The sequence below is a fragment of the Chaetodon trifascialis genome, chromosome 21 (assembly GCF_039877785.1).
Source record: "Chaetodon trifascialis isolate fChaTrf1 chromosome 21, fChaTrf1.hap1, whole genome shotgun sequence".
NCBI lineage: Eukaryota > Metazoa > Chordata > Actinopteri > Chaetodontiformes > Chaetodontidae > Chaetodon > Chaetodon trifascialis.
The window spans coordinates 12,831,339-12,847,594 of record NC_092076.1 but is presented as its reverse complement, the minus strand read 5'-3'; the positions used below and the strand labels follow the sequence as shown (position 1 = coordinate 12,847,594).

Genomic DNA, 16,256 nt, shown 5'->3' with positions numbered 1-16,256 from the left:
TCACAGGAACTAACAGGGAGTACTTTTAGCGGTGAAAGTGTTGGCCACAGAGCCACATGCGGCTTGACACTGAAGAGCTTTATATAGCCCCTTCAACACGATTTCCTCTCATTTTACTGTCATCAAGAGTCCATGCTACAGGGAGTTTGTTCCAGCATTAATTATAACTAGTCTATATGGGCTGGCTGGCAGGGAGCCTGGCGAGGCCACTTCCTTGCATCCTTTCTCGTCTTTTAACTGGCTCCAGTCTTTACTAGGTGTAACGGCTTTTTGTTTTACATCATGTAAGCAACTGTGTGAGTCCAGGCCCCAGCTGGCTTAATCAACTGTTCCCTGGGAGTCACAGAAGGGACATTCTCAAGGGATCCTGGGTGTCAACGTGCTGTTGCGTAATTTAAACAAAATATCATGATGACGCAGGAAAAAATCTCAACCTTCTATCTATCTATCTATCTATCTATCTATCTATCTATCTATCTATCTATCTATCTATCTATCTATCTATCTATCTATCTATCTATCTATCTATCTATCTATCTATCTATCTATCTGTGAGGTTGTGTCTGGTCTGTTCCCCAGCTTCACGCTTTTTTTTTTTTTTTCCTGGCCAGCGGGTTACGTGGCAACAGCCTCCATATGGTAATTAATAGGTTTTATTTGCAGGAGTGAGTGAGTGTGAACGGAGAGGCTTGTGCACCAGTGGCACTCATAGCTCTGGGATGCAGACAACTGCTAACAGACGGTAAATGCAGCATTTTCTACTTGAGGAAATGGTAGAAATAACCAATATAAAGAATATAAAAAAGGTAATTTTCAGACATTTCTGCTTTAGACTTTTTTTTTTTTTTTTTGCAAAATCCAGCAACAAAAAGCATAGAGAGCAGCTTTGGATCTTGGAGCCCTGGCCCCAGTTGGTAATGTTAAATTGTGATTTACAGTGGACATGGATACATAGATGGCCAACAATACACAAGAATACCCTGGGATACTACCTGCTGAGAATTATTTAAGTATGTGAAGTCATAGCCTGCCCTTTCCAATGGCCTACCCATCCCATCTGTATGGCATGTGTTTGGGATTAGATAGCAACCATCTCACTTGCAGGGCAGTTTATCCTGACATGTCCTTATTTATCCAGGACCTCTTGGTGTCTAATCCTACTATTGCAGTACACTAGCTGGATGTCACAGCTATCAAAAGACGGCTCACTTTCAGAGTAACTTTCAAATTCTGAGTTCCACAACCCGTGTCACACTGATGAAGAATCTATAATGCTTTCATGCATTAGGCCCTCTTTAACACTGTCCACCACTAATCCTGAAAGCTTCACTTCTACTCTATGTGTGTGACACCAAGCCACACAAAGCCTAACATAAACTGCCCAGGCCATATTACATAATCAAACTTGGCGAACGCTTCCAGCATGGCCTCTGTGATCCCAGTGACAGTTAGTGCTGAGACCCAACGCCTGAGCTCAGCACAACCAGCAGCCAGCATGTTAATCCTACATCTGTCACTCACTGTGGGTGACTTAATCACCCCAACCTAAATTATTTAGAAAGAACTGATGGCCACAGATCTCATGCAAAGAGATAGAGATTATTCATCACCAGTTAAAAATTTGTTCAGTGGCGCTGACGACATGGCATTGTACTAGCAAGTTGGGTACTTGCACAACTGTTTCAACTCTTTACCATAAAGAGGCTCTACTGAACAGTATACAAGTGTAAAGCTTAGAAGACCTATATGTGCAGTTTGCTACAGGCCTTTTCCACAGCAGACATATGGTATGTTGTACGAAAAATGCAGATGTTACTAATAACATTAATGATGGCTCCGTTCTGTTCAGGCGTCCCCATAAACTGTGATAGTGTGACAGTGAGCCAGCATGCACTATACCAGGACCCTGAAACTGAAGCAGCCAAATGGAAGTCAGCCACCATGAATTTTATTATCTACACCTGTGATATTCCTATCAACAAAATGCCATCAGTGAAAAAGCTCCATAGTGAAGTTTAATGCTTAAAAACATGAAGGTTTCCTCAGTTCTGAGGTGGTTGAGTGATAATGATCTCTCATGTGTTGTTACTGCATTGATCTGACAAACTCAGCTGCAGGGCTCTTGCCCAGTTCAGCGGGGCCAAAAGGCCCCTGGCCCCGCTTGTTGTTTGTGTGTCACAGTGAGTAATTGATGAGCCGTCTTGAATAATTGGCCCAAGGCCAGGAAGTCATCTGACTTTGGTGACATGAATCTTGATCTCTCATCTTAAACCAGCGCTGATGGTGATGCATTACCTCAGCTGCCACTCCATCCATTCATTAGGCTGGAGGATGTCTAGGGTTCGTATTGGATTTTACATTTCAGACTGGTGGACCATGTTCAAAAAACGAGATGAAAACATTTTTTTTTTCCACAGTTAGTTTTTAATTGAATAATTTAAATGACTTTGAGTTAAAATCAAAAGCCCAGTAGACATTATGCTGGACATAGGAAGACTTCTACAGAGGTCAAAGGTTTTTCCAATCATCCCTTTAAGAGAAATACCTGTTTAATCATGAGCATCTGTGCTGAAATGAAACAAAAGAAATTAAATCATTGAAAACTGAGACAAGAATCATATTTTTGCCTCTCAATAGTGATTTCATTGTAGTATTCTGATAAAAACAGATAAATATTGATTGCTGTATTCTATCAAAAAGAACTTTGTATAAAAATAAGCAGGTTTGTTCCGCCTGGCTGCTCCCTATTATCATTTTTAGAATGTTGCTATGTTTTTTACACTACAAACCTTTATATTTAGTTAAATATTTGTTTCTTTTTGAAGGGCTCAGGTGGGCGACATCAAAGCTAAAACAACCTCTGAAAAAAATATTTAGTAGAAATGATTAAACTATGCATTTCAGTGATGCAGCTTAGAAGCTGTTGACGCTTCACGTTTTGTTTTTTACCACTGAAATTTTGTGAGTTGGTACAGAGGCTTCACACATCAGTGTATACAACCTTCCCAGAAGGCAACGAGCATAATAAATTATTTAGGGTTGGGTAAAGAACGCTTCGTTTATTAGCCAAAAAATGTTCTTTATATTTTATATGCTAAATCCTTTAATTTTCTAAAAAAGCAACATATAACCAAGATCATCGAGTCAAGCATACTGCTAGAGTTAAGTGACTATTTGGAAAATATTAGTCATTGTGACCAAAATAACAACCATTTCATGGTTCTCCTCTTTGTTTTCATGTTGTAGTTTTTCACCATATCCCATTTGTTTACTTCTGTACATATATATATATATCTATATATCTATATATATAATCTTTAATGTGTGAAAGTTAGTCTTAGTGAAAAGTAAAAAGTTTTAGTGAGGTAATAGATAAACTGGACTGATACAAAAGTTTTCTGAGACACAACATGAACATGTTGAGGTTTGAATGATAGATTCTGGATAGGTATCTAGAACAGGTAAGGGATAATCTTTGAATGCTATTGTTCATGCCAAAGAAAACACATTGTCATGCATCATAATTATGTCTCTTAAACTACTGTAGATAGTGACGTCAAATGATTGAGTCTATAACTACGACTTAAATGTTTAGCTGATTTGGTTTTAACTTTTGATTGAATAGGGGCTTGCTTTGATTAATGGCATATTTTTAGGAATTATTTAAAATCCATAAAGTCTTTTAAATCAATCACCGAAGAAGAGACTTTTTGGAAACTGAAACACCTTTTCAGATTATGATCATTATAAACTACTTTTGGAGGATTACCTTGGGAACAGTCACTTCAAAGCTGAAGTCTGAGCTACACACCATTACTTTGGTATCAAATCTGTGAAATCGTATGCAAACAAGTACAATAAAAACAAAAAGATGCAGGGTACACCATTCCTTTCGCTTGTTATGTGTGAATCAAGAGCTATAGATATGTATGTTCAAGAGATATGAAGGGAATCATTGAGAACATGCCTTCTAAAATGGATACAGAAAGGTGCGTTTCAGTGTTTATTGCTTCCTTCTAGACCTCGGCCCAGTGTTTCAGCTCATTGTATTAGCATATTGCTAAAATGCGTGTAGCTGTCTACAGTATGTGATGTTTGAAAATACCAGAGGGACCACTATGAGGACTGAAAAGGAGAAGGTTATTTTTTCTTTGTTTTATTCTTGCTATCTGTTTGGACAACAATGAAAGTGATAACAGGATTTTAGCCAAACAGTCTCACTCACGTTCTTTTTGCTCTTTAAATGATGCATCTGCTGTATAATAATTAAATAATATTTTGTCCTGTCATTAGTTCATAATAGGAAACAGAGATTAACTCTGTTAGAAAGAGCAGTTAAATTTACCCATGCCATGTTGAATAGAAATGTAGGGGCAGATACTGTAAGGTGGCTGATGCGTTTGGACTATTCTAACCTTCTTAGCATAATGCAAAGTGTTGTAGACACATTTGCCCTTTTGATTGCTTGTTCGTTCTAACATTTGGAATGGATGTTTGTTGCGTGGTTAGAAACACCCAAACCGTACATTTCAAATTCAGCTGACCAAAGAAATACATCAGGAATACTTCTCAGTCTCGCATTATTCCTGTGTACATTTTAAAAGTTTTAGCAATATGCGAAATTTAAACGTATCTCGTGATTAACTCCTGATAAATCAAACAGCTACTCTTACAAATTGAGTTTATGCATTTTTTAAAATATTCCAGGCTGTTTTTCTAAGCATTAGGTATTGATTAAAGGACTAGTGTGTAAGATTTAGGAGGATCTGTTGGCTGAAAATAAGAATTGGTCTGTTTTCGTTACTTTAGAATGAGCCTCCCAAACCCTCAAAGGGAGCTGGTCCCCTTCCACGGAGTTTGCCACGTTTCTACAGTAGGCCAGAATGGACTTAGGTTCCCCTACACTCTTGGAAAGGGAGGGTTGTGGCAAGGGGTTTTTAGTTGGTTGCAATCTGCAACCTCACAACTAGATGCCATTAAATCATACACACAGGACCTTTAAAGGAATATCATTACATAATTTCATCTCACTCAGAGTTCAGTAGGGTGTCTGTCCCCTGATACTGTTGATGATATGCATAGATTAGTCTTTAGACAAAAGCACATTAAGGGGGATCAGTTAATGCCAGTTTGTTTACAGTCTTAATTTCCATATGGAATGGAAGAAAACTTGTTAATGACTACCAACATGCAGGTTTTAGTTGAACTTAGTTTATTAGATAATATCTCAAGTTGTGAAGGTAAAGGTACACTTTAAGGTGCATTTTTTGTGGGGTTACAAATTGCTGCTATTCAGTTATTAATCTGAAGAATACAAACCTGGATATTGCAACCTGTGTATTGCAGAGAAGAAATTTTGTGAAAATACAAAATGCCGGTTGTCCACCATTTGTGCTTTACTTTTGTTTTACCTGACTACTTAGCAATGTTTGTACATGACATGATATGTGTAGGCCAGTGCAGCCAAGTCATGATGTTGGTGGTTTGTAAGATGTTAAGAGATTATAAAGAGAATGTTTCTCTGTACAATTCAATTTCTTACTAACATATTACTTTATGTTCTTCATAGTGCAATTAAATTTGCCAACGCTCCCTTCATTGGTAGATTTTGGGATCACACAAATACTAAAATGAAAGTGTTGAATTATGTTGTTCTCAGTGGCTCATGGGTCAGATGTTTCATCATGGCTCATTGCATCTGACTGCTGCAGTGCACGAATTTTCAATGTGTCACTGAACGCAGGTCCAACAAATTACAGCAATGCGAGGAGAGCTTACGAGAAGCCTCGTAACACTATTACTTGTGCCCAAGAACAAGTTGAAAGAGCAACTTCTATTCAGTAGAGGTGTTTTTGGAAACTGATACTGCACACAAAACATAACTTACCTAAGCAATGTATTTACACCTAAGATTTGATTATAAGGTTCTGCCATAATAATTTTCATAATTATATAATTTCAATAATCATTGAACACTCCTAACTCAAAATGACCATGTGAAAAAAGATTCAAGTTTCCATTAAGGAAGAAGGTCTTTCTCTAGCCTTTTCCTTGATTGTAGACATTCCTTACCACAATTTTCTAAGCTGTGTACACTTTTCCCCATTCCTTCCAGTTAAGTCCCTTTTACTGTTGTCTTACTTCTTTTCCAATCTTTCAAAGCAGTCAGCTTTTCCTATGGCACTTTGCATTGTTCTGCATTTTTACCCTTGGATAAAGTTATTGAAAGTCGACCCTGGGTAGAGGTCATATTTCCGACTCTCTACGATATGACCTTTGATCCAGTGCCCTGGTGGCCTGTAAGCGTTCAAACTCGTGTCGGCTGTTCCGGTCTGGACTGAGGTTTGCCAGTGCCCTGCTCCCACCACCTACATCCTCCTCCTCATCATCACGGCTGAGGAAGGCCAGTTCATTTTCATAGCAGAAGGAGTTAGAGCTGGGGACTAGGAACTTGTTCTCCACCATCTCCTTGGCACTGCAGCGGGGGGTGGACGGCACCTCGTAGGTTTTGTGAAAGTGAGAGTAATCCACCTTGTACAGGTTCTTCTCCTCAAACAAGACTGGCTCGAAACGGTGACCCCAAAGGATCTCAGAGGCCAAATAGGAACTGCGAGCCTGCGTGGTCATGGCAGTTGCTTCAACCATTCCCTCTAAGATGACAACAATCTCAAAGTCTGCTGTCTCCAGGTCCTGTTTGCTGATCCCAAAAAGGGGGCTCTCCTCATCTATCTCATGGAGAATAGTGATGGGTGAAACCAAGAAAATCCTGTCCAGGCCTTTATCAAAGCCCACGTTAATGTCTATCTGGTCAAGAGGAATATATTCCCCCTCATCAGTGATTCGAGGTTTGATGAGCTGTGCCCTGACATGGGCTTCTACAATGTGGCTCTTGCGAAGGTTCCCTACTCTCCACATGAGGCACAGCTTTCCATCCCGCATGGCAATGACAGCATTGTGACTAAACAACAGAGTTTGTGCTCGCTTCTTAGGCCTCGCCATCTTGGCCATGATGGCGCCAATCATAAAGCAGTCAATGATACAGCCCACTATGGACTGGAAGACCACCATGAAGACAGCTACTGGACACTCCTCAGTCACACATCGGTAGCCATAACCTATGGTAGACTGTGTTTCAATGGAGAATAGAAAGGCAGCCACAAATCCATTGACCTGTAGGACACAAGGAGTGAAGTTGTCATCCCCGGCTGGGTTATCCAGATCTCCGTGTAGCAAAGCAATGACCCAAAAGGCTAAGCCAAAGGCTAGCCAGGACACAACAAACACAAGAGTGAAGACTACCAGCATCCATCGCCAACGAATATCAACACATGTGGTGAAGATGTCGGCCATGTAGCGCTGCGACTTGTCGTCCATGTTGGCAAACTGCACATTGCACTGGCCATTCTTTTTGACGAAGCGGTTGCGGCACTTGCGGCGTGTGTGGATCTTGCCATTGCCAAAACCGTTCATGCCATGCATGGTAGTGAGGCGGAGACCCTCTTCCTCAGATGACACAATGCTGTAGCGGTTGATCCTTCCCACACTCATGCTCCTGGCGGCGCCCTCAGCTGGAAGGTCGGAGCAGAAGGGCAGACCTGGAGTCCCAGTGTGCGATCGAGGCCCCTCACAGCTTGATCACTGGCTAAAACTCCATTTTAGTGAGTCATAGACAGGGAGCTGGGTGGGAGCCTTGTGCCTTAATCCAGTCCCTGTAGAGAGTGAAAGGAGAGGAGAACAATATGAGCATCTTTCATGTGTCTTAATGGTAAAATCACACCACACCTGTGCTGAGCATCACTAAAGACTGAACCATGAAGACTTTTAGTGACTGAATTTCAAAACATTGTTACATAAAATAGTTTTGCTACTGGCCCTAAAAAGAGGACCACTGATATTAATTTACCATTACGCTGAATTAAGTGTCTGTGTGTTCGAGAGCAAATGATAATTCCCCATCATCACCAAGAGTTTTTTTTTTTTTTTTAACATTTTCTTCACATTTGAATGAAAATAGGGTTTTTTTGGCGTCGGATATACAACTCAGATGAACTTGAGTTGATTTTTGATTATATGACTGATGTTATAATGTGCTTCTCTCAATACCTTTTGTTTAGTATAAGGTTTCCCATTAACTAATATTCATGCTAAAGTCCCACTTCTGTTAAAATTGTCTGGCAAATCTTTTACAGTATTTCCAGCATTGTTATGATTTCAGACACTTTTTTCCCATCACACCTCCCAATACAAAGTTTGTAGTATTAGTATTCATTATACGGGTTGCTTCACACTCCTTCTCCTCACCATCTTGCTCTCTTTAAACATCACGACTCAAAATCCACTCGGCCCTCACTGAAGGGTCCTCATGTCTTTTGATGTCGGCTGGGTAAGTGAAGAGCTGGCCTCACAGCAGATCCACTTCTGTCACATGGCATTTCCGATGCTTTTTATTTCTCACAGTATAAATAAGGTTGGCACACTAAGTCATCGCCTACCAGATGTTTATTATTATGTAATGAAAAAATTGACCATCGTGTGTTACAACTCGTATCTTCAGGGCAGTTATATTACAGGCCTACCAGGGATAGGGCAGGCTATCACATATTAGTTTTCAGTATGTCTTGGTTGTATCTATAGTTTATCAGCAGCATGCCATGCAGTCATCACAACAGGCAAAGTGTTCTCTCTGTCTGTTCTAACTTTGCCATTGTCCTTTCAGTACAATACTTTGGTGAGGGCAGTAGGGGGGTGTGTGTATTTAAACATACTCCTTTGGGATTTATATGTGTGCCACTGATTCCATGGACATGCAATTCCAGATGCTGTGTGCAGAGATGCGAGAGAAGGACTCTGTGTATTTGACCCCATTCTGTACAATTTGCAGTATTATTAATCATGGTGTGAGAATGTGGTAAATTTACACCACCTTCCCATGGTGCTTCAGTAGTAGACGAGAGTAGATTTCTCCCCCATGCAATGTCCTGTGTTACCTATTCATTCTAATTACATATTGGATCTTAAGTTTGCAAGAATATCGCACTAGTGGACTCAACACACATAATAACATGAAGCAGATACTCGTACTTTATGTGTCAAAATGTTAATCTGGTATGAAATTAATCTGCAGTATGTCACTATGGCTGCCAAATGAGTTTCTCAGTCAGGCATCAGATAACCTGGCCCCTGCACTGGATGTTGAGCCTCAGGGTCAAGGGGTTTTTACCCATGGGGGCCGGACCGAGGCCCCTCTGGGTGCAGACAGCTTTTAGCGCCTGGCCACATCCGCTCTGTGTCTGCCCGCCTGATTTGGACCCTGAAGACTTGACAGTTCAGTCATGTGCGTTCCCAAATCCCGGGTGCACTGCCGTCTGCCACGCACTCACACTAATGCCGCCCTCACTCACACTCTTTCAGGTGCTCCCGATCTGGAGCCAAATTACATCATGCACAATCTTAAAATTCAGATGTCAAGCACATATATGTATCCAGGAAACATACTGTAGCTAAAGGCTTTTTTTGTTTTTTCACAATATCACACGACATTCCCCAAAGAACACAGCTGTTAATGCTAAAAATAGTAACCCTATCACTACTCTCACATATGTAAATCTGTCAAACAAACCTGATTATCTCATCCTATCTAACTGTCTCTACTGCTTGATTTTTACACACACAGTTTAGTTATGTATGTTGTGCATTCATGTAGTGTCAGATGGGCTTGACTGCATGGCATAGTAACCACACTGACTGTGTTACATAATTGAGATGAATCTTGAGCCTCAGCATTTCACACAATACATCTTTGTCAGTCTATACACTGCACACATGACCTGAGCAGCCCTGCACGGTGCGCAGTCTCCATATCATACTGTGTCAAGTGTCCTGCGAATTGGTCAGATGAAAGTAAAAACCCTCCCTGTGTACTTGGAGTCATCAGATAAGTGCCTCAGAGTCCCGTGCAGAAAGCCTTTGCCACAGCTCACTCTGTAAATCAGATTGTCCTTCTGAGAGCTTGTGCATGTGGTACTTAAAGATTAATCTTTGTCACCAGCCCTTTGACATGGATTTGACAATGGTCTTTAGCATGCTGAAAAGTTTGACGTTAAATTAAACTGCTAGTGGCAGCTGAATAGCTTCAAATCCTAATCGCCCTAATTCAAATAAATTGGAAGTTAAAGGGGTAGTGGTCGTTGTTTAATTTGACTCAGGAAATAAATTTGAGCTTACTGCTGCTGTTGAAAGTGCGTAGTTGTATTGAGAGACACGCCTATCAGTGTGGAAATGATAGCAGGTTCTAATCCCGTGTTTTGAATTCTGGTGGTTTGTCGACCTTTTTGCTTATATATCTATTACACAGATTGTGCCTCTAATACCGGTCGTTAATTCCTAGAGCACTGCCATGCAAATCGTGTACTACAAGCAGCGTGAGATGACAGCTCAGAGGGAAGCCATTACTGCATCTTTGATTCATAAGGCAGGACATGGAAAGTGATTTGCACCACAGCCTATAATTTCATGGGTAACCTTTTGTGACCTAGTCCAGCTGTGTGTGTTCTTGGGGAGTTGAGAGAAGTGACTAGGGGAGATGATAAGCTTGCAGCTGATTAGGATGAATAGAATGAATAATTGGATGTGCAAAATAATGGAAGGGATTGGGAGGAACAATGAGGTGGAGCAGGAGAGGGTACTTCATCTCAAGACATGCATGCAGGAAACTGAGCTCAAGCACTACGATCATGGCCCACCTCCCAAGGCCATTGTGAAGGAAAAGGCGAGGCTCAGGTGTCATTGTATTTTCCTATAGCTCCCCACGTGGAGCTCATCTCATCTCAAGTGACCTACAGGTATTTTCCTATAGAAAGTAACACCGCTTCACCATGCAGTGATGTTATCTGATTGACAGCATGCTATACAAACTATAGTTCACAGCTTGTTTTTTGTAATGTAATGTAATGTAATAATTGGTGACATTTCAAAGGCTGTAACTTCTAGATAATATATCTAGAGAGTATAAGATAGAACCACACAGTATCCAGCCCTGGAGGCTTTTAGACTCAGTATGTAGGCCATCCCTTGTGTCGAGATGCCATCTCAGGTGGTAGTAGAGAGAAGTGGTAGAATGAAGTGTTCATAAAGCACTGAGTCACCTTCTCACATTGTTTTAACAGCTGGTTTAATTTATGCAAGTAGAACAAAATCTGTAGTTTTTTGCTGGCTGCACCTGTATCTTTTCCACCGTTCAAACACCTGGTTCCCATTGATTGATCATTCCCACATGTGAGCTTCTCACTGGGCTTTTTTGATCTTTATTTGTGCAGTTTTTTAATTACTTGTACCCATTCACAAAGGCTGAATCACCCATATTAAACCTGAACTCTGTAATTTCCAATTTTAAGTGACACCTGTTGGTTACAGCACACGAGCTTATAGATATATTACTTTTGGTACCTCGCTGCTATACAGTACATGAACATACAAGATGAGATGTAGTCGGTGCCTTTTTTGTCGATGTGTTGTATTTTATGTTTTCAATGTGTCCTACTGCATGTTAAATATCCCTTTTGAATAATAAAAGTGAATCAAACTGAGCTAAGCTGAGATGAAAAGGAGGATGAGGTCATTGAACTGTCAGGCAACGCTGCATAATCTTCATTCTCTTCATCCTCTGTCTCTTTTGTGCCATCACATCAGTGGCTTCTTTATACACTGATAGAAAAGTGCATTACCTTAAGCAACACATTTATCCACTAATACCTGCCCATGTCTGTCCTGCACTATCGTTTGCTAAAATAGATGCGACAGTCAGTTGTCTGATATAATACACCCTGGAAATTGAAAAGTGGAAACCAGTGGATTTGCTATCAAGCTATTTGTTGAATGAGTGTATTTGTGCTTCTGCTGGTTAAGGCCTGAAGACTTTTATAGTCTGTTGGTCGATTGATTTTAAACAAACAAATGTGTTCGATTTCTGTAATCAATTGTAAAAATGTGGTATCCTAAAATTGCTTAATTTGTCTGACGCATGGTCAAAAAAACACAAGCTTTTCAGTTTAAATTGATAAGAAACAGAGAAAAGCAACAGCTATCCAGAATTATTTTTTTGGCCTTTTCACTTAAAAACTGACTTTGATCTAAAATTAATTGTCAGTTGATTGTCACCAATTCATTTTCTGTTGAATGAATGATCGATCATTTCACCGGTACTATCGTCACTCCGTATAATGCATTTTTTTCCTCTCACCTGCCCTCCCTCTCCTGTCTGAACAAACTGTGATATGGATCGAGGCAATATAGAGATGAGTCTCACATCATTGTAGACTCCAGTATTTCATTTTTATTTTAACCTGTTACTTTTAAGGTTTGTCTTTTCCTGCCTTCTAGCTACATTTCGGGGGATTTTTTTGTTGTTGTTGTTGTCGTCGTTTTAACCCTTTGGGAGCTGGGACCCTGTCGATATTACTGATACTGATATTGACAGGCAGGGCCTTCTCGGCCACTCCAAAATCCAAGCTAAAGGCTAAAGGTGATAAACCCAGCATGAAATCTTTAGGGTGGAAAAATCTATAGAAAAAGCTTTTCTGCTGTCGTAAAGAAAGATACTGTGCATTAAATAATAAGAAGAATGTTTTGGCTCTGTACTACAGCGCAGTGGATTTGAAATGAAACAACGAGACTACAGGAATGACTTTCAGCTTTAATTTGTCGTGTTTACATTCGCATCAGATGAACAGTCACAGAATTGTAGCAGTTTTTATGCATTTTTTGCATAACGGGTATAACATGTGCTTGGACAAAAAGATTACATTAAATAAAGTTTATTGTATTTATTTGTATTTGTACATCCTTTGTAATCAATCAATGACTAATTTACTGTAATTCAAAATGATTCTTGTGTTGTTGTTTTTTTTAAATTAGGAATTGAAAGCTTTCTATGTCTGATTGAGTTTCAACAGGACGACTGTTGCTGCTCCAAACAGAATGCTTAAGAGTAGACATTGCCATCCAGTGCCACTTTTCTAACTCTACAGACCAAGTGACATCTGACAAATACTGACGTGACATTCAGGCTGCAAGTTTGAAGCTTCCTGTCCTCCTCTTACCTTTATTTGTACCTGTCCTCCCCACAGGCTGCAGAAGTAAAAGGTGGTGTCTTCTCTCCCAGTGTCCCTGTTAACCAAACTGTGGCATTCTCTGCATCTGCTGCTGCAGCTGCTCCTTCTTTGTGTGTTACTCTAATACTGGAGAAAGCCACTCCATCATCTTCAGCACAAGGCACAGACCCCCTTTGAATTTCTTCATCCTTGCTTCATCTCTTGTCTCTCTCTCTTTTTTTTTTTGTCCAGGTGCTGTTGCGAGCGGAGATAAAACGCAGCTCCGACCAGGCTGAATCACACCAGAAACCTTGGGCCAAGTCAGTCAGTCAGTCAGTCAGTGCCAGACGTGCAAAACAGGTTTGAAACAAGGATTATCCCAGTGAAAATTCAGCTTTTTGTATTTCCATCTTCTGAGGCTATTTCTTCATCTGGTCTTCTGCTCATCTTTACTGACATGAAGTCTGTCCCTCACATTTCCCATAAAACTGCACAATACTCTCTCACTGCTTATTAACTGAACAGCTCTCTCTATCAATCTTTTGCAATCTGATCTAGTTGGACTGCTGCTCTCTCTCTCGCTCTCTCTCTCGCTCTCTCTCTCTCTCTCTCTCTCTCTCTCTCTCTCTCCCCCTCTGACTATTTCTTCACTGTCTCCCTTCCTCCCTCTCTCCTCCCTGTTTCTCCCTCCCTCTCAGCCTCCCTCCCTCCCATGGTGTCACAGAAAACTGCCATTTGCAGCCTCCCTTCCTCCCTCCTCCTCCTCTCTTTTCTCCTCCCCTCCTCTCTCTCTCTCTCTCTCTCTCTCTCTCTCTCTCTCTCTCTCTTTCTCTCTCTCCCCCCTGTTGTCTCCCTCCCTCCCTCCCTCCCTCCCTCCCTCCCTCCCACATCATGGCACTACCAGTTGACAGCAAGTTGATGCACAGACGTATCATTCAGAAAACTCCAGCAGACAATCTACCATTGTATTTAATCAGATGCTAATCAAAAGTAAATGGAAGCAACATCATGAACATGAAAGGCTTTCACAAAGGCTTCCCACATGAAATTAACAGCTCAGAGTTTGCTGCCTTTTTGAGCCCATCTGCTTTGCTTTCTCTGCAACATAAGTCCTCTTATCCCATTATTTACCTTCGTATAAAAGAGCTCATTTATGAGAGGTGATTTATTGAGACCTGGCCTTTGCAGCGTCAGGTGAGAAGACTGACTGCCGCATAGCCGTGCCATGACCAGGGCTAATCTTCACGCATCCTTTCGGCCCGCGATAGTCTTTCTGTAATAAAAGCCTCGATGCATGCTGCATAGTGTGGTGTGTGTATCGATATATCATGCTGCCGGGTGCTGTGTCTGAGTGCAGAGTGATGCCTTTCACACTTGTCACCAACAACTAATCAACTGCATTTGACCTGAGGATGCATGTGTGTGCTTGTGTGCGTTTGTCTCGCCACACCAGGACTCCCGGGTCAGAGGAATTGAAATTGAAGTGTGCCAATCACTCTGTTAGTCAGCTCTCTTGTTTCATCATATTCTCTAACTGTTCAGCGTATAAAATCTTTTAGGAAGGCATGGTATCTTCCAATGAAGAGCTGTTTTCATGGTTTGTGCTGGGCTATTGTCTCAATGTGTCACTACGCCTGTATCTCTGACTAATTCTTTAGCGTTCCTGGTTTTTTGCCTTCAGTTGTTTTTGGGGAGCAAGCTGTGGCTTTTTCTCCGCTGTTGAGTACGTTGTCCTCGACAGCTTCAAGGTGTGACATTATCCTCAGAGCTGAGTGCCTGCTCCCCTTTTCTCACGTCTTTTCAGAGAGCCAGTCATCAGTCAAATGCTAAAAGAGATGACAATTAGTAAGGGAGGGGGTTGAAAGAGTGAGAAGTTTCTAAATACAGCCGTACTGGCTCAGCCCCAGCTTTATCACTAATGATTCATCAGTGCAGGAACCCTCTCTCTCTCTCTCTCTCTCTCTCTCTCTCTCTCTCTCTCTCTCTCTCTCTATCTCTCTCTCTCTATCTCTCTATCTCTGTGCTCCTATTCGCTCCCCCTCACAGCCTCTGATTTCAGACTTCTGAGGGTGATTTGCAATAGCCTGTGTGTGATCATCACCAGGCTATTGTGTTTTGCCGCGGACGTCAACTAATGGAGCACAAAGCGTCCTTTTAAAGTGCCTCTCGGTCTGTGTCGGCAACAGGTACTATACCGGCTCCTGCATAATGTAAGGCTTCGACACCAGGGCGCTGCAAGCCAGGAGAACAGTAGATCACAAGGTTCACACATCTAGACAGTAAACCTCGTTATGTAACTGCACCATAATCACAGGTGGCAGCTCATATATCCTTTGCATGTGTGTGTCTAAATGAGAGGGTTTTGCCTCCCTGGGAGATGGCTAAGTGGGATCCACCACCGCTTCCATGGCTACAGGTATAACACATTTTCGCTATTCTCGGACCAATAAGAATTGGTAGAAATGAAGCAGAGAGAGAGACACAGAGAGAGGGAGAAAGAAGGAGAGGAGGTTGGTCAACTCAAGGCTTTGGCGATTATTGAGGCCATTGTAAAGATGACTCATCAGAGAAGGAGTGTGATGGGAAAATGAAAAATGAGCATCGTGGACAGTTAAAAAGGTAGTATAGAAATTCAGTCTTTAATTTTCAAATCCAAATTTTATCGTTTTAAACTAACTCCTCACAGTCAGTGCACCGTATAAGGAGCTGGACTTGATTGACTCCACTCGCTAAACCTTTAAGAAAATCCGTCTAATCTGACCATTGTTCAGCATTTGAACTGAAATGCCTCAATGCAGGCTGTGCAGAAAAGTAATGGAATAAATGAAAAACTCAAAAACAAACATTGATTTGCAAAAACACCACAAATGAAATCATGCAACCCTTTGCCAGAGCATAACTGAAAGAAAATCACAAAAACAGGCTTATAGGTGGCGTTTGAAATACAGATTTAAATGCGAAAATGGAAGAAAGAAGTGGCTCACTGAGGTATTAAAACAGCAGCTGATAGGAGAAAGTGAAGAAAAGGAAGAGTTGGAGATAGTGAGATCCCACAGCTCCTGCCAGTTTTAGGCAGTAAGGTGTAATTAGCATTAATCAGAAGGTCCCTCAGAATAAACTTTTCACAATCTTTCTGGTGATAGTGATTGTGGCATTTCATCTTTTTTA

The 16,256-nt window shown here is 41.1% G+C and overlaps 1 protein-coding gene across 1 annotated transcript; it reads right to left on the bottom strand.

Moving 5' to 3' along the window:
• Positions 1-4,164: 4,164 nt before the first annotated feature.
• On the bottom strand, positions 4,165-13,639 carry kcnj12a (potassium inwardly rectifying channel subfamily J member 12a). The gene is made up of 2 exons (XM_070991154.1): positions 13,098-13,639; positions 4,165-7,709 (listed from the first exon to the last, which is right to left on the bottom strand). Exon 2 carries the CDS (start codon positions 7,546-7,548, stop codon positions 6,247-6,249), a length of 1,302 nt encoding a protein of 433 aa, XP_070847255.1. The 5' UTR covers positions 7,549-7,709; positions 13,098-13,639; the 3' UTR covers positions 4,165-6,246.
• Between the last annotated feature and the right edge of the window lie 2,617 nt (positions 13,640-16,256).

Bases quoted from the DNA above. Each gene is read 5' to 3' on its own strand.
- kcnj12a (XM_070991154.1), bottom strand. From the start codon at position 7,548: ATGAGTGTGGGAAGGATCAACCGCTACAGCATTGTGTCATCTGAGGAA.